This window comes from Cricetulus griseus, chromosome 6 (genome assembly GCF_003668045.3).
Source record: "Cricetulus griseus strain 17A/GY chromosome 6, alternate assembly CriGri-PICRH-1.0, whole genome shotgun sequence".
Classification (NCBI taxonomy): domain Eukaryota; kingdom Metazoa; phylum Chordata; class Mammalia; order Rodentia; family Cricetidae; genus Cricetulus; species Cricetulus griseus.
In genome coordinates, this window is record NC_048599.1 from 46,019,096 (window position 1) to 46,037,731 (window position 18,636).

The following is an 18,636-nucleotide window of genomic DNA, read 5'->3' on the forward strand; positions in this document are numbered from 1 at the left end:
AAGAAAGCAAATCTTTTTGAGGCAGGGGCTCCCTTTGTAGCTCAGGTTGGCCTCGAACTCGTTATCTTCCTGCCCTGATCAACCTCCCGGATGCTGTGACTAGAGACGCTTCCTCACGACCCGCTGTCCTCAGAAGAGCCAGACAAGGCGGGCCACGGACCCAGGCCACCTCAGGTCTCTGGGCCCGCCTTCCAGGAACGCGCAGCCCGCCCCCGGCGCGCGGCCGCCGATTGGCCAGGGCGGGACCGGGCGTGACGTCAGGCCCCGCCCCGCCACCCTTCGACCCCGCCCTGCGGGGTGGGCTGGCAGTTTAGTCTAGGGCAGCTGAAACCGGTTTGAGAGGAGAGTGACTGAAGCTGGGCTCCGCGCTGCCACCGGTCACCTAAGGGAGCGCTGGTGAGGCGCGGACGCTCGGCTTAGTCGGCTGCGGCCCAGGCTCTCGACGCGGCGCGGGGCGGCAGGTGAGGGGGACCGGCGGGCGGCGGTGCGGGCGGGCGCTCACGCGGAGGTGCGGGCGGCGGGCGGGCGGGCGGCCTGGCGTCCCGGAGCCGCGCTGCGGCTGGAGCCCCGGCTGTCCCGCGCTGCCGCCGCGTCCCTCCGAGCGGCGTGACCCAGGACCGCCACGGAAATACGGGGCGGAAAATTGGGGAACAAAGAAACGGCAGCTCTGGAGCCGAAGCCCCCGGTGCCTCCCTTCCTAGGCGCCACCTCAGCCACCTCGCGCCCGCGCTGGTGACTCGCGCCGTTTTGACAGCTGCTTATTTTCCCAAGTCACCTAGAATTAGTGCCCACAAAAGAAACTCCCGGTGACAGTGCAGTAGGGTGGGTAGAGCCCAGGGCTGCTGTGGAACTGGGTCGTCGGTGCCCTCGGTGACGTTTCAGGGTCGCGGTCCTCTTCTCAGCGTCGCCAGCTTGGGGACGGCGCCGGCAGCCGGGTCCGGTCAGAAGCGGAGGGAAGGCGGGTGGTTTGCCGGGTTCTAGGGATTCTCTAACCGAGCGATCCCGGTGGTTGGGTCTGTTGTACCCATCCGTACTCCTGTCCCCTGCCGCCCTGCTCCTGCCTACTTGCTCTACCCTTCAAGCTGCTGCTTGTTACATTTCTAACACTTACATAACGAAGAAATAAGTACAGGCTCTTAGTCCCCCCCCCCCCCCCATTGCCCAATGTTCTTGAAACGAACAGCACAAAATAAAACAGGTAAACCGCATGCATTGGTTTAAGTACCAGGGGAAATCAGTGTTTTAAACGCAGCTGAAATCTGCAAAGAAAGATGCAGGGAGTTTGGACCCAGAGAATTAATGAACACAAAAGAAAAGTGGGTGATATTTGGTGTGCACAAAAAGTTGGTGGGCGAATCAACTTTGTATATAACAAAAGCGTACAATAAATACATATGAAAGTAATATCAGCATAAAATGAAATGGAAAACCCTTGGGAAAAGCCCACTACATGTCTAAAGGCTAAAGCTGATGAAAATGTTAATTTGGCTTAATGAAATCTCCGTAAACGCTTGCTTAATGAAAAACTCATTCTTGTTTAAAATTTTGGCTTAAAGTATATGGAGGTCTGAGAAGTAGGGTCGTCATGAGCCCCCACCAACATAAGCAGAAGTCAATATGGGCACTTGTTTCTTGATTAGAATTAGAAACAACATTCTTTGAAAAGTTTAAAAGCAAAGCAGAGATGTTCATTTTGGCCAGAAATATACTCTTTAGCTAAAAATACCCACCTTCAGTTCTGCTGTAAGTGAAATGTTTCTATACCCTTGGTTAGCTTAAATCTTCAGTTTGTTTCCCAAGTGGTAAACTGGTTAGGTCCACTATTGAACCTTAGCAAAAAGAGCAAACTTTATTTTGCCAGATAGGGTGAACTGAAAAGTTCTAATATAAACAAGTTACAGTGGCATTTAAAAACCCCCCAGACTCTTATAGCAATATTAAAACGGGCCAGGCCTGGTTGTGTACACCTTTAATCCAGGTATTTAAGAGGTGGAGGCAGGCAGATCTCTGAATTCAAGTTCAGCCGGGCTTCCCATGAGATCCTGACTCAGAAATAAGCAAATTAAGTTAAATTAACTTCTCAAATTCAGCTGAAACTGCTGTGTAGTATTTACCTCTAGACAGTACAAATTGAAGGTGGTATTGGAAAAAATTACTAAAGCCCAAACAACAAAATCCTCTCCAGAAGTGTAGTGTGTAGTAGTAAGGTGATAGGTAAACTGGTTATCTGTCTGATCAGCTAAATGTGCACAGTGGCTAGCATTCTTTACTACTTTATGTGTATCTGAAAGACCTCCTCCATCCAAGTTGGGATATTTTTGTTTGTTTAGCAGAAATAAAGGTAGACGTGTAAAATTTGAGATTCTCAGGAAAAAGGAACTTTCTGAAAACTGTTGTTTTGGAGGCAGTTGGGTACCAAAGCTATGTGCTTAAGCACTGCACCAGAATTTTGGCCTGTCCATTGACAAATAAGCTGCCCTGAAGCAGCTCCCCAGGTGGCAATTGAACTAGATTGCTGACTTTTGACAATTCAAGTGGATGAGGGCACTTGTCTTCTGGGGCAGTTCTGTGTGTCCTTCCCTCCCTCCCTCCCTCCCTCCTTCCCTTCCTCCCTTCCTGGTGTGTGTGTGTGTGTGTGTGTGTGTGTGTGTGTGTGTGTGTGTTGCACTCATTGCAGCTGTTCATTACCGAGTAGCTATAGCTATTTCCCTCACAACTGAAAGCTTTGTTGGTTTCCCTCTTATTAAATATACAGACTGTTCCTGGTTGTCATAATGTAGTAGACATCTAAGAGCTAAGTTTGTACCCAATGTTGTTTTGAATACACGAGAATAATTACATGTGACTTACCTTACATTGAATGAATTGCATATTGCCAGTTGTCTTCTAGATGAGATTGCCCTTAGTTTAGAATTGTAAACACTGGGTTAAGGTTGAGGTTATAGTTTAAGATTGACAAGCTGGTTAGACTCTCAGCAGAAAAGGATGCTTGCTGAAAAGCCTGAGTTCTGAGGCCCTAAATTTGATCCTTAGGACATTCATGGCAGGAGAAAACCAACTCATTCAAGTTGTCCTTTGACCCTCATGGGTATACCTTGGTCCTCTCTCCCTTTCTCTCTTTCTCTCACACACAAATGAGTTGAGGTTGGTTATTTAGCCATATTGCTGAGTTAATGGGTTTAGGCTGTTCTTTAAAATGAATTTAGTATGCCAGGTAGTGGTGGTGGTGGTGTAAGACTATAATCCCAGCACTGAAGAGGCAAAAGCAGGCAGGCAGATCTGAGTTGGAGGCTAGCCTGGTCTACAGTGAATTCCAGGGCAGCCAGGGCTACAAAGAGAAACCCTGTCTTGAAAAACAGGTAGCAGGCTAATACAGAACTGTCTTTATGTGGAGATGTTCTTTAACAGTTCTAGCATAGGATGTATTCACATCAGTAGATCATGTTTACTCTTAGAAACAGAAAATGAGATAGGGTTTTTATAAATTATTTTGCTTATGGACAACTTTTTCTCCTGTGTAGTCTTGGAGTTTTGTTTGTTTGTTTGTTTGTTTTTTGTTTTTTTCGAGACAGGGTTTCTCTGTGGCTTTTGGAGGCTGACCTGGAACTAGCTCTTGTTGACCTGGCTGGTCCCAACTCACAGAGATCCACTTGCCTCTGCCTCCCAAGTGCTGGGATTAAAGGAGTGTGCCACCACCACCTAGCCCTATTGCTGTTTTGAACTGGACATTATTTAATATTTGTGAAGGACTGCTCAGTCACTGTGTGATGTTAGCAAAACTGTTGGCCTCTGTGCACTAAAATCTAGAAGCATCCTTATTCATAAATAAGATAAACTGAAATTTAGCTGGTAAATTAAGGGACATGATGCTGAACAAAGATATGACTGGAATTCTTTTAGAGATGTGGATCATTCCTGCACAAAAGTCTTATTTTTTGGATATTTGAATTGTTATGTAAAATGTATCACTATATGAAGAATGTGTTCTTTGTTTAAACTTAGTAACTCTTGATGTATGTGTCTATGCATATGTGTGTATTTTAAAAAAATTTTATGCCTTCTCTTAGTTATTTAAGGTAGGCTATGGTAGCTATACTTGGCTAAGTCTGGAGGCAGGAAGGAAAAATTAGAGAGGAATTGTGAATAAAAAGGAAAAGGATCTCAGCCTTAGACATGTAGGTTTCTGTAAATAAAATAGTGAAGTGAGGAAGATTGTTCTCCTTGGGTAAGACATAGTACTGAGAAGAGAATTAGAAGCTAGAGTACTGAGATGTGACTTTGAATGATGCTGTTTTCTAGAAAATGCTGTGGCCACATGAACATCAGATCAAGTGTGTTTTTGTAATATTTGTAATATTTTGTAATATTACAAGTCTATATTTGTAATAGATTATAGTTGAGACTGCATTTAAAGAATCTGAGTATGCTGGTTCTATGAAGAAAAAAATTCTGAAAAGACTTAATTTTGAGGAAGTATTTGTGTGGGTATCGAGTTCTAATACATTGTGTATTAGAAATAGTTTCATAAGCTTTTTACCAAACAGAGCTAATTTCTGTACATTGAGCTCTGAAGGACTTCAGTTGCATTTTTGTTACTGAAGTAGAAGTCTCTAGTTGAGCCTTTTCTGTCTCTAGTGTTTTCTTTCCCTTCCACCCTAACCTGGGCCTGGTTAGGAAAGATAGGTTGAATTAGCACAGCTGCTTATCAAAAGAGAAAGTATGTGGCAAGAGAATCTTGACTCCCTAAAAGTAAAGTTTAGATACATTTGTTTTGCAATATTTCTGGTCCACCCATTCTTGGATTTTTTTTTTAAATTATTTATTTATTTTGCAAAGTAAGTGTGTAACAAACCACAAACCTTGCTGGATACTCCTACTTAATGCAGTCAATTTGTATTGTATCCTTTTTTAAAAACTTTTTTCTTTCTTCTTTCTTTCTTTCTTTCTTTCTTTCTTTCTTTCTTTCTTTCTTTCTTTCTTTCTTTTTGTGAGACAGGGTTTCTCTGTATAGCTTTGGAGCCTGTCCTGGAACTAGCTTTTGTAGACCTGGCTGGTCTCGAACTCATAAAGATCTGCCTGCTTCTGCCTCCCGAGTGTTGAGATTAAAGGCGTGCGCCACTACCACCCGGCTAAATTATTTATTTTTTTAATGATGAAGGAAGACTAGTTGAGGTTTATCGTCCTGCCCAACATTTCCCAAGTACTAACTAGCTCTCACAATTAAATTAACTCATTTTTATTATTCTATATTTTGCCATGAGACTCATGGCTTGTTACCTCTCATCTTGTTTCCCCAGTGGCTACATGGCGTCTCTCTGATTTGGCTTTCTTTCTCTCTAACTGTTTAGATTTCCCACCCAGCTATATTCTGCCTGGCCATTGGCCAAAACAGTTTTATTCATCAACCAATAAAAGCAACATATATTCACAGCATACAGAAGGACATCCCACATCAGAAGACGTAAATTAAAGTTGAGATAAAAGGTAGAGGGCACTAGGGATTATAGATATGATCAAACTGTATAAACATTTTCAAAGAAAAATTGTTTTAAAAAATAAACTTATCAAAATTGCAAAGTCATTAAATATCTTTTGTTTGTTTGAGACAAGGTCTTTCTATGTAGTCCTGGCTGTCCTAGAACTCAGATACCCCTACCTCTGCTTCCCAAGAGCTGGGATTATAGGTGTGAACCAATTAAATAGTTTTGTTTGTTTGTTTGTTTGTTTGTTTGTTTTTTGAGACAAGGTTTCTCTGCATAGCCCTGACTGTCCAGGAACTCCTCAGAGATCAGGCTGGCCTAGAACTCTGTAGACCAAGGCTACCTCTGCCTTCTGAATGCTGAGCTTAAAGACATGTGCCACCACTTACCACTGCCTAGCCAATTAAATATTTTTTAAAAATAACATTTATTTAAGTGTATGTATATAGAGATCACAAGTCAGAGGACTTTTACTTGGGTCCTACAGATCAAGCTCAGGTCATCAGGCTTGGTAGCAAGGGCTTTTACCCTCTGAGCCATCTCATTAACCCCTTTTCAGACAGGGACTCAGGTATTACAGTTCGGCTTCCAAGTCACTGTGTAGCATGGATAACTTTGAACTTCTGATCTCTCAGTGCTACTATGCTAAGTTTATGTGGTGCTTGGGATTGAACCAAGGGCATTGTGCACTGGATCAACTGAACCACACTCCCAACCACATTGTGTACTGATGGTAAAATACTATTATCTTTGTATACAATTAGTGACTATTTTTCTTTTCTTCCCCAGCAGAAATTCTAAAATAAATCCATCAGAATGACACCTTCTCAGGTTACCTTTGAAATAAGAGGAACTCTTTTACCAGGTAAAGTTTTACTCTAGAATACTTTTTAAAAATTAAGTGGGCATTTTTCTTTTCTAGATTAAGTGGGAATTTTTCTTTTCTAGATTTTTAGAAAATCATTAAAAAAAAGTTCTCCCTTGTTTTATGTGTGTGGGTGTTTTGCTTGCATGTATGTCTGTGCACCATGTGCATCTAATGCCTGTAGAAGCCTCAGGAGGTTGTCAGATTCCCTGGATCCCCTGGGACTGTTGTGAGCTAGCATGTGGGTGCCTGGAGTTGAACTGGGGCCTCCTGAAGAGCAGCTAGTGCTCTTAACCTGAGCTATCTCTCCAGTCCCTTCTTTGCTTTATTGAAGCAGAGATCACATGCCCCAGGAATGTACTTTGTGGGATTCTACACTGTCCACCAGTGTACCTTCTCCTCGGGTGATAACTGTGTTCTTCTTGGCATCTACATAAAAGAGTCTAGCAGCATGCCAATTAGGTGAAGTCCTGTGCTTGCCCCTCCTTTTCACAATTACCACAAAGACCTTGATGTTCTTCTTCTTCTTTTTTTTTTTTTAAAGATTTTATTTATTTATTATGTATACAACATTCTGCTTCCATGTACATCTGCACACCAGAAGAAGGCACCAGATCTCATAACAGATGGTTGTGAGCCACCATATGGTTTCTGGGAATTGAACTCAGGATCTCTGGAAGAGCAGTCAATGCTCTTAACCGCTGAGCCATCTCTCCAGCCCCGATGTTCTTTTTTTTTTTTTTAATTTATTTATTATAATACAGTGTTGTGTCTGTATATATGCCTGTCTGTATATATGCCTGCAGGCCAGAAGGGGAAACCAGATCTCATTACAGATGGTTGTATGCTACCACGTGGTTGCTGGGAATTAAACTCAGGACCTCTGCAAGAACAGCCCAACCTTGATGTTCTTAATGTTACCTTGTCTACTACCTCATTTTAAAGACAGGGTCATTGTATTCGTGGCTGTCCTGGAATTCTGTCAACCAGACTGGCCTGGCCTGGAATTCAGAGATAAAAAGTGTGTGTCATCTCACCTGGTCACTGTCATTCATTTAAATTCTGATGCCAGTACTATTAACTATATATTACCTGAAACCTGATGTCTTATTTTCCAGCCCAAGGATGTGCTGCTGGTCTATACCTGTGTACATGTGTTCACCACATCCCTCTTGGGCCCAATTTTCAGATGAAAATTTTAGATGAAAGTAACTTGATTTAGGTCTTGCCTGTCAGACATACTTAGAGCATAAACTCAAGAGTGAGTGTATCTACCCTTCATGGTATCTTATCTTAAGAAAACTGAATTTAAGCAAGGCACATGCCTGTAATCCCACCCAGCACTCAGGAAGCATGCTTGTTACTTGCTTATTAAGTAGTTGACCAAATGAAGAAAAGCTTGTTTCTGTGTCTTTGTTTTTGTTGTCTCTCGTTCTGGAGAGTTAGTCAAATTAATGTTAAAGGTAATAGAATGGCCAGTGGGTCAAAAGCCTGAGGTTCCTCCCTCCCTCCCTCCCTCCCCCCTTTCTCTTCCTTTCTTTCCTTTCTGTCTCTGCCCCCCCCACCCACACACACACAGAGGGGTTCTCTGTGAAACAGTCCTGGCTGTCCTGGAACTCACAGAGATCCACCTGCTGCTGCCTCCCAAGTGCTAGGATTAAAGGGGTACTCCACCATGGCCCTGCTGAGAGGCTCCTCTTTCTTGACTCAAGGAGTCTTTAAATGTAGTCAACTGACTGCTCTCTTGCTTCCTAAAATTGGAAAGTTTCCTGTTTGGAAAAGCCTGACAGCTCTGATTTCTTTAGGAGAGGTTTTTGCAATATGTGGAAACTGTGATGCCCTGGGAAACTGGAATCCTCAAAATGCTGTAGCTCTTCTTCCAGAGAAAGAGTCAGGAGAAAGGTGAGTGCAGAAATGCCAGGTTATACAGTAATGGTGACATTCATAGTATAAAGTTAGGGACTACTGAGGTATTCGATACATCATTTTTCTTTTAGTTTAATTTTTATGCAAGTTGTGATATACAGTTTTAAAGAGTAAAATCACTTTACAAAGTTTCTGGAAAAAGGTTCTTTCATTCAACATCTTTTGACTTTTACCATCCTCACCCCCCTTTTATTATGTTTTTGGTGTGTGTGTGTGTGTGTGTGTGTGTGTGTGTGTGTTGTGGTGTGTGTGTGTGTGTGTGTGTGTGTGTGTGTGTGTGTGTATCAAATGTAGGCCCTCATACATGCTAAACATGCATACTGCCATTGAGCTGCTATAACTATATTATTATTTTGAGGCTGCTCTTGAGATCCTCCTGCTTCCAGCCTTCTGAGTGCTGAGACTCCAGGCATCCACATCCACATCCACATCCACATCCACATCCACATCCACATCCACATCCACATCCACATGAAGTTATTTTTGTTTTTGGGGGAAGTACTGAGGATTGAACTTAGGGCCTTTGTACATGCTAGAGGAATGTTCTGCTACTGAGCTCTTTACTTGTTCTTTTTTTCACTCATTTTCTTTTTAAATTTTATTTTTAAAAATTTATTTGCATTAGTGTTTTGTTTATAGACTTATGTGTCTATATGTATGAGTTAACCTGTGTAGACAATTTTCAGGAATAGGTTCTCTCTGATATGTGGGTCTTTGTGTGTGTGTGTGTGTGTGTGTGTGTGTGTGTGATTTATTTATTTATTTATTTATTTATTTATTTAATTTATTTTGTATGCAGTGTCTGGCATGTATGCCTACACACCAGAAAAGAGCACCAAACCTCATTATAGTTGTTAGCTGTTAGTCACCATGTGGTTGCTGGGAATTGAACTCAGGACTTTTGGAAGAGCAGCTAGTGCTCTTAATCTCTGAGCCATGTCTCCAGACCTTATGATGTGGGTCTTAGAGAATGAACTCAGGTTATCTGGCTTGGTGGCAAGTGTCTTTACTCTTTTGTTTGTTTTCCAGACAGGGTTTCTCTGTAGCCCTGGCTGTCCTGGAACTCACTCTGTAGACCAGGCTGGCTTTGAGCTCACAGAGATCCTCCTGCTTCTGCTTTAATTTTCTAATCTTCATGGCAAAGTGGTAGGTAAAAATCAAAAGATGGCACTTTGTTCAATTGTGGACACTTGTGTTACTGGTTGCCCTAAATATTATATGTATACATCTAGTGTCCCTATGAGAAATGCCAGCTGAGATGATTTTTATGTTAATAAAAGAACAAAGAACAGTTAGGCTTGAAATTGTAACTTGCCAGTATTCATGGCTCACTTGTGACCTGAAGGCTATACTCCAAAACCTTTTTAATAACATGCATTATCTGTGGGTAAGTTGGAAGAGAAGTCTGACAGTATATATTGCTTTCATTTGATTTCCTAGAGTTTTGTGCTTCTGTGTGTATTTTGTTCCTTCTCATTCTTTTTTTTTTTTTTTTTCTCTCTTCCCGAGACAGGGTTTCTCTGTGTAGCTTGGGAGCCTATCCTGGCACTCGCTCTGGAGACCAGGCTGACCTCGAACTCACAGAGACGCGTGTGCCTCTGCCTCCCGAGTGCTGGGATTAAAGGCGTGCGCCACCGACGCTGGGCCCTTCTCATTCTTTAGATCTCAGCTGAGATATTTTTTCACTGAGGATTCTGCTCCAAAGCTTCCTCCCAAATTTGGAGTAGTTTTTTTCTTTTTTCTTTTTCTCTCCTTCCTTCCTTCCTTCCTTCCTTCCTTCCTTCCTTCCTTCCTTCCTTTCTTTCTTTCTTTCTTTCTTTTTTTCAACACAGGGTCTTACCATGTAGCCCAGGCTTGTCTTGAACCTCTATGCAGTCCACTCAGATCTACATATCATATTTTTCTGCCTAAACTTCCAAATTCTGGGATTACAGATTTGCACCTCCCTATCGGCCTTGTTAGTTTAGTATTTGTGGTTTGCTCATTTGTTTGTCTACCCACACTGAAAAGCATTCCCACTGCCTGATGGGCAATCATGGGTAGGGTGTAGTTGGATTTTTCTTTGGGCCACCAGTTTACAAATAACGACACAGAGACTTACTATTAATTACGAAGACTCAGACTTTGCTTAGAATAGTTCTTAACTAGTTCTTTTTTTTTTTTTTTTTTATGTATACAACATTCATGCCTGCATGCCAGAAGAGGGCACCATATCTTATTACAGAAGGTTGTGAGCCACCATGTGGTTGCTGGGAATTGAACTTAGGACCTCTGGCAGAACAGTCAGTGTTCTTCTGAGCTATCTCTCCAACCCCCTTAACTAGTTCTTATAATTTAAATTAACCCATAATCTACATTCTGCCATGTGGTATTACCTTTCTTCCATCCTGCTTCCCCTCCAAGTCTCACTGGTGAATCCCACAGGCCTAGACTTCCTCTCTCTGCCTGCAAGTCCTGCCTATTCTCTCCTGCCTAGCTATTGATCCTTCAACTTTTAATTACACCAGTCACAGCAACACATCTTCCCACAGTATACAAATATCCCACAAACAGTCCTTATTTAAGAAGTTTTGTGAATTATGAGTTCTTCAACATTTTACTTTGATATTGATAGTATTCTTTTTTTTTTTGTCCCCAACCCATCAGTATGTTATGGAAAGCAGTGATTACTCTCTGTAGAGGAGTATCAATTCAGTACCGCTACTTCAGAGGGTGCTTTTTGGAACCAAAGGTATGTTTTTCTTTCTTTTTCAATTTCTTTAGGACTTTCAAAAGCAACTAATTTAAGTTTGAAAACATTACAAGTAAAATGAGTCTGTTTTGGTCAAATAGGAATAGAACTCTCAATAACATTTTAGTACCAAAAAAAAAAAAAAAATCAAGTAAGTACCCTCTTCACAGACAGACATTGTCTGTCATGGGATTTTTGAAAGACTAATAAATAGTAAGTATGTTTTGCAGTGTTTTATCCATTGTTTAATGTGTGTATTTTCTGTGATTTTGTTAACTAGTACCAATTGCAGTTTTTCTATTATGTGGTATAGATACGTTTAAAGAAGTGTGTTAGCCAGCTTTAAGCAAGTTAACTGTTTTTAGAAATTATTTCATGGCAGTCATCTGTCTCTTAGTGGCTGCATTGTTCAATGCCTACCAAAAGCAAAGTGATTTCTCTTGGAGCTTCCCATAGATTCTGCTGATCAGTCAGGGTCTTCTCCGAAAGCTTTGAGCATGTACTAGTTCTCAGTCTGCCTGTTCACAGCTTACTATTTTAGGATTGTTTTCATTTTCAGAAAAGGAAAATGTTAACTTGTTTCCTTAGTTTACAAACATCGATTTCTTTATGAAAGGATTCTTTCCCTTTGGATTTTACCTTTGCCACACTTGTGCATATGAACAAGGGTTTAGCAGGGATGTAGGAAACAAAACATGGACTAGGCCTTTGGAAAAAATGTATTTACCTTGGAAATTATAGAATACTTTTGTTATATATGAAAACTACTAGAAACCACTGTTACTTTACTCTCAGCTATCATAAAAAGTGACAAATCCACTCCAGCTGTCTTTTGCACCTATTACGTGTTTTATTCGAGAAATATTTTGAACTGAAATTACATTGTGGGTGGTCATTGTTTTGGCTTATCTTGACAATAGTCTAACAACAAAGAATATCTGTTTATTTGGTCTAGAGGTTATACCTCATGGTCAAGTCCTCCAATACAAATTAAACAATGTATATTAATAAACAAACCACAGCACTAGAGCATGGTTTACAGTCTGAGAATCCTGGTATACAGAAACTTTGTGTTATGGGGAATTAAATTTTATTTGGAAAGGAGAATCTGGACAGTGGAAGTCAGTGAGTTCTTTGGGCATAGTTATATAAAACTATTGTCAACACAGGCCACAGTAGCCAACCTGTAGTGTGGTTATTTTCATGGAAAATGTAACCAAAAGCAGCAAATGAGTCTACTGATGCCTCTTGGAAAATTGGCAGGAAATGTGCCTAGCAGTAACCAACTGAGTTTTCCCTTGTAATACTTGCAAAAGTTTACAGTATATGTTGGTGAGTGTGTTTCTTTAAGTAGGTGCTTGCTCTGTATCGTGTACACATGTACCGTGTGATGCAGGGGCTGCCCTGGTAAGTATGTTTTTCATGGATTAGAGTACATAGCTACATAAAATCCCATTCATATGGCTTCATTCTTTTTTCCCTTATGCCAGCTTAAAGTGACACTTCTAAAAGTTGGTGTCCCTTCTAAAATGAAACATTTTTTATTATAATTATTATGAAACTTTGTCTCAGCAGTCTATTGCTAAATGATAGACATAAACAAGAATTCTTGAGTAATAAAAATGTAGGAATGAGTGGAACAATATCTTATGAATATTAGGGTTGACAGGAAAGCTGAAGTGGGTGAGTAGGTCACTGGGCAGGAGTTTTAGGAGGTCTAGCTAGGCAGCTGGAGAACTTCAGGCAGATTAGCTTGTTGTGACTGCTCTTCACCTTTGGATGGATGTCATCTCTGTCAGTAAGATGAAGGGCTTGGGATACAGGCTTCCTGGGCCCATTCATTACCAGATTTTATTGTAAGCAAATACAATGTCACAATTCATGTTTTTTTTCCATACTTTGCTTCTGCTTAACATGTTCTTTTTTAGTTTCCTAGAGTTGTAAAGTTTTTTTCTCAGTTTTTCTATTTTTCTTTTTTCTTTCTGAAGTGTGTGTATAAGCGTGCACGCACATACATTTGTGTGAGTGTGTACTTGAGTAACAATGAGTTTAATGGAATTGCTTACAGGAGCATGGGTAAAGGGTTATTCATAAGAGAATGAGCAGCTTGCCAGTTTCTAAGCCACTAAAGGGAACACCTGTCTCTAGCAGCATTGACGATCTGTGAAACATAGGGAAGGGAGGTACTGTGAGCTTCTCCTCCCTTTTCTCTGTTTCTCAGAGCTGTAAAGTTAGAAAAAGATGTTAAAGTGATAAATTCTAGTAATTTTACAGATAGCAACTGTTTCCTTTATTTAAATATAGCAAACAAAGGTGATGGACATTCTTGGAATGGAAACTCAGTGTGGGTCCAGACAGAGTCCAGTGATTTTACATCTTCACCACATATGCATTTAAAAAAGATTTATTTCATTTATGAGTATTTTGCCTGTGTGTCAGTATGTCTGAGTAGCATGTGTTTGCCCGGTATCCCAGAGGTGAGAAGAGGGCATCATAGTTAGGACTGGAGTGATGGATGGCTGTGAGCCACTGTGTGACTCCTGGAAACTGAACTGTGTGTCCTCAGGAAGAACAGCAGTGCCTCAACAGTTGATCTATCTGTTCAGCCCCTAACTACTTTCTTAAGGAATTAAATTTTAAATTTAAGGAATTTATGAATTTTTTAGAGTGAAATGTTACCCAATTTTTATTATGCTTTTTGAAAAATTCCTTCATTTTTGTGAAAACAGACCATTATAATGCTAACACTCATAATTTAATTATAACTCATATTTTGATCTTCATCTTTTTTATTTTTTAAAATGGTTTTTTTTGGGGGGGGGTTCGAGACAGGGTTTCTCTGTGGCTTTGGAGGCTGTCCTGGAACTAGCTCTTGTAGACCAGGCTGGTCTTGAACTCACAGAGATCCGCCTGCCTCTGCCTCCCGAGTGCTGGGATTAAAGGCGTGCACCACCAACGCCGGGCAACCATTTTCTTATTGGACTCACTAGAAATGTTGATAATACTGGGTTTGGTATTGGAGAGTAAAAAAAAAAAAAAAAAAAATCCTGTCTTCATGCATACAGGTTGTTTTTTAAATTGTGGAAAGAAAGGGATCAGTAAAAACTTAATTTTAAAGTTTGTCTGCACGCAGTGTCCTTACCTGACTCATAATTTTACATGCTGATGTATTAAAAACAAAAACCAAACTCATCTACATTTTGCTTTTATTTCTCCTCTTTGCTGTAGTTGAGTGGTGTTCAGCTATTTAAGAAAGAAACAAGTGGGGCTAGAGAGATGGCTCAGGGCAGTTGCTGCTCTTCCAAAGGACCTGAGTTTAGTTCCCAGCACCTACAATGGGTAGCTCACAACTGTGGGTAACTCCACCTTCAAGGGATCTGATACTTCTGGCCTCCAAGGGCATCTGCACTACATGCCCATATGCAAACACATTTATTTACATGTAATTAAAATTTTTTAAAAGAGAAAGCAATAAGCAAATCTTTTCAGAAATTAATTCAAACATTTTGTTAGTAATACATATTTAGAGATATTTCCATAATGTGATTTTATATATTAAATTGTTAAGTAACTGCAGGTATTTTTGTTAATAAAATGCTTGTTACTCTTTCTCCAAAAATAACCTACTTTATTTCAAAAGCTAAAAGTTGTCATATCATTGGCAGAATGGAATTATTCTTTCTCAAAATTTTAAAGAATGGATGATTATATTTAGCAGTAGTATATTAGCATAAAGGATTTCATGTTTTTGAATCATGACTGAGATTTTAAATTTCCCAATATTTCAGTCTTATTTTTTAAGCCCATCAGTAAAATTGAAGTTTAAGATTACATTCTCTAATGTAAAAGTCATAGTCAACAGCTTAGAAGTCAATGTGCTTTTTTTAAAACTAGGGGTTTTGTTTGTTTTTGAGACAGGCGTCTTATTACGTAGCCTTAACGGCCTGGAACTTGGCTATGTAGACCAGGCTGGCCTCAACTCAGATCCATCTGCCTCTGGCTCCTGAGTACTGGGATTAAAGGTGTGTGGTTCTGTTTTGTTTTGCTTTGTTTTTTTCTCTCTAACACTTTGTGTACCAGCCAACATGTATCTGTAATGGGAATGCTTGTAGACAGAAAGTCACCTATTAAACTGGCCCTTTGGACTATTCCTCATCATTCAAGTCTAGGCAATTGTATATGTGAGTAATAGGTTTGTCACTAAAATTGATGACAGTCAAGGTATTAAAATTATTACTAAAATAGGTTTCCTATGAAATAATTTACAAGACTGGTCATCCCATAGAGTTATCCTGACACTGGAACACTGGAACTAAATCAAAGCAAAATAAGCCCTCCTTTCTCCCTCTGTTTTTATCCCTGTTGATAGTTACATTTCGTGGTACTCTTTTTAGTTCACATTTAGATACTAATAAGTCCGCACCATCTTTGAAAGATAGTTTGACTGCCAGGAGGATATAAGAGAGAGGTGGAGTAAATTCAAAAAGGCTTAGGTTAGTCCATTCTGTGCTTTCATTACTAAGAAACACTTGTTTTTAATGTATACATTTGCTTCTTTTGAAGATTAAAATAAAGACAGATAAGGCTGCATGAACATACACACACACTCAATAAATGTAAAAGGTTTAAAAATAGTTTTATGCATATAGCAGATGATGCAGGATTAAATATACTATTTTTAGTGTATGAGAAATATAATATTCACCATATTTTAAGATGACCAATGTAATGGCAAAGAATTACTGTAAAAGAACATGTCATTTAATATCTCAGAGTTAGTAATTTGAGTAAACCTCCAGTGATATTGTAGTTTTTAAACTGTTTATAAATTTTAGAAAAGATTTAACCTGTTTGTTTTAAGTTTTGGAATTAGTTTAATAATATGCCTGTTTTGTTGGATACTGATTATTTGGCACACTCAACAATTAAATTCAATAAGATTTGTGGAATACTTTTATGGAAGAGCCATCTAAAGGTGTATAATATATACAGAGAAGCTTATATGCTTCAGGTTCAAAGATTTATGTTGGTAGTAATTATTCTGAAATAGTGTAATACTGGGTAATTTTTATATTTCCTTTTTGCCTTTCTATATTTTGTAAAAATTATCAAAGGATAAATTTCTATCCTATAGAGTTGCATTTTTTGACACCTGATTTTAAGTATGTAAGTCTCTTTAGTCTGTTTTGTGTTTGCTCAGAGGGTCTTTGCTGTTGATTCATTCCTGTTCTAAAATTGTGTGTCAGCAGCAGAACACGGATTTTCTTTACTAGTAAGGAAACATAACACATTAGGAATTATTATACTATATAATTTTTAAATTTGAAAGCATAAATCTCAAATTTGATGTTAGTTTCCCCTTTCTCACAATAATTTTTCAAACATGGCTGTTCTCTTCTAGGATTTCTTGTGCTCTTAGCAAACATCGGTTACTATTAGAAATGTAATAAGTTTAGTATTGTTTAGTAGAGGACTTTGCTGTGTCTCTAGTTTCCTGCCCTGCTCTCATATGCTTGTTTAGGCTGTCTCCTAAACATGATGTCTTTAAGTATAGCAGGGGAATAATTTGAAACATTGGACATGTGAAAGAAAACATAAATGATGTTAACTTTAACTTACAACAGAATTAATATCAGTGCAAAGTTAATTTTTCTTTTAAAAAATCAAAATACTGTAAATTTGAAAATGGGTTTAAGAGTTTTATATGCCAGTTAATCTCAGTTCTTTTTATTTATTGCTTTAACTCTTTTTTTTTTGTAGTATTTCATCATGTTTTGTGACCTGGGTACACGCCTGATTTGGTACATAATAGTATTGATAACTAGCAAGATGAATTTCTTGTTTCTTGGTCTCATATTTAGTGTAAGACTTAGGCCACAAACATCTAATGGAATCATGGGTTAGAAATAAGATATAAGAAATTATTGCAGACGTTTAACTTTTAAATTGCAGACTATCGGTGGTCCATGTCAAGTCATAGTTCACAAGTGGGAGACTCATCTACAACCACGATCAATAACCCCTTTAGGTATGGGCATTAATGCATCTGTTTGAGGCATATGCATAGAGTTACTAATGTGCTGCACAGTGGCTTAGGGACGTAATGCATTTCATACTGAGTTAAGTCATTGCATTGTCAGTACTACAGGTCTCACTTATCGTTTCATGGATCTTAATTACTTCCAAAACTAAACAGTTTTTATAGCCTTTCTTTATAAACTACTAGAAATGCTGGTCTACTTATTTTATTTGGGGGTTTTAAGCTATTATAAGACATTGAAATTGGAGTTGTTAGAAAGTTAATAACATTCTTCTTTACTGAGGATTCATGACTTTATTAGCTTTTTTGCTCAGATGTAGAGAGCGTTTTAAGAAAGAATTGATCCAAAACAAAAACTCAGTTTTGAATGCTAATAAAGTTATATTTGTTTTTTTAAATACTAGTAAATGCTTAAACAAACAAATGAATTTATATTTCTTGGTTATAGTTGACATATTCCTCTAATTCATTTAAACTCCCTCTTGGCCGTGCTATTATTTATATTCAGAGGTTTCTTTTTTTAATTCAATTTTCTATGCGAAAAAATGGCATTTCTTTTCATACAAGTGTTTTAGTTTGCTTGTCTATGCTGAAAATAGATCTTGATACTCACTTTACAAAAACCACTCACGTATTTGTGAATTGAATCACTCTGAGAAATACATGTTTAGTTCCAACAGAAAAATCAAAGTTGAGGAATAACAACTGGTTATGGGTTTTGTAGCTTAGATTAGGAAGTGGTTGGGGTTTCTGCTTTGCTCTCTTTAAAGGACACAACTTGTTTAAATAGTTGTCTCATTCCATCTTCCTTATTGGGTTTTCTTTTTTATGTTTTAATACACTTTTGATAATTTTTACAGCAGCATCTTTAGAATTACAGTAGTCCCATACTGAAGTTGGAGCTTAATGAGAATTAAGTATTTTAAACCACAGTTTGCATTTGGATGCATCTTGAAATTAAATATATTTTTGTGATGTGAGAAGTGGAATGATTTTATTTCTGTTCCTGTAGAAATTAAGGTTCTGCTTTGATGGAAGGTGATATAAATTTAAAGGTGTTGTGTAGTCTGCTAGACAGTCGTTAGGAAACACCCCATTAATTTTAATAGATGCTTCAGACTTGCTTAGAGAAAGCTGAGAAAAGTGTTAAGAAGGAGAAGTATTTCATGTTTTACCAGATACAGCTTTGCAGCTTTTTCATGATCTTGAACTGTTAGTGAAGGGCTGTGCTAGCACATATTCTTGGTAGCTCTCCACAGCTCTGTATGTACAGGTAAGTGTATGCTGTTTATAAAGCTTTTGGCTGGCTGCAAGAATGTTGGGAGATTCACTCTTTAGCTAAGTTTTGGATTGAACCATATAGAATAAGCATTTTAATTGTGCTAAGACTGTTGGTTTGAGACATAAGCAAGATGCTCATGTCCAGCAGTTTGGTAGGTAGGCTCATGCATGGTGGGTGTTGAGTTTTGTCCCAGTCCTCTAGGGCACCTTCCCAGGACTTTGTCTCTCTTTCTGAACAGTCATTCAAGTCTGTGGGACCAACACTGCTTGCTAGCCTCCTGAAAGAGAATATTTTATCCAGGGCCACAATAAA

The 18,636-nt window shown here is 39.0% G+C and overlaps 1 protein-coding gene across 4 annotated transcripts in view; it reads left to right on the forward strand.

Moving 5' to 3' along the window:
• The first annotated feature begins 306 nt into the window (after positions 1 to 306).
• The window catches only part of Gpcpd1 (glycerophosphocholine phosphodiesterase 1), a 54,347-nt gene continuing 36,017 nt past the window's right edge, over positions 307 to 18,636 (forward strand). Inside the window, exons 1-5 of one of the 4 annotated variants that reach the window (XM_027421714.2) lie at positions 307 to 461; positions 6,273 to 6,345; positions 8,151 to 8,247; positions 10,918 to 11,002; positions 16,955 to 17,030. In XM_027421714.2, coding sequence (XP_027277515.1) covers positions 6,297 to 6,345; positions 8,151 to 8,247; positions 10,918 to 11,002; positions 16,955 to 17,030 — 307 coding nt within the window. In that variant the 5' untranslated portion in view covers positions 307 to 461; positions 6,273 to 6,296. Of the gene's footprint in view, positions 462 to 6,269; positions 6,346 to 8,150; positions 8,248 to 10,917; positions 11,003 to 16,954; positions 17,031 to 18,636 lie in introns of those variants that run through there. The other 3 variants (XM_027421715.2, XM_027421716.2, XM_035446103.1) reach the window with 3 other exon arrangements.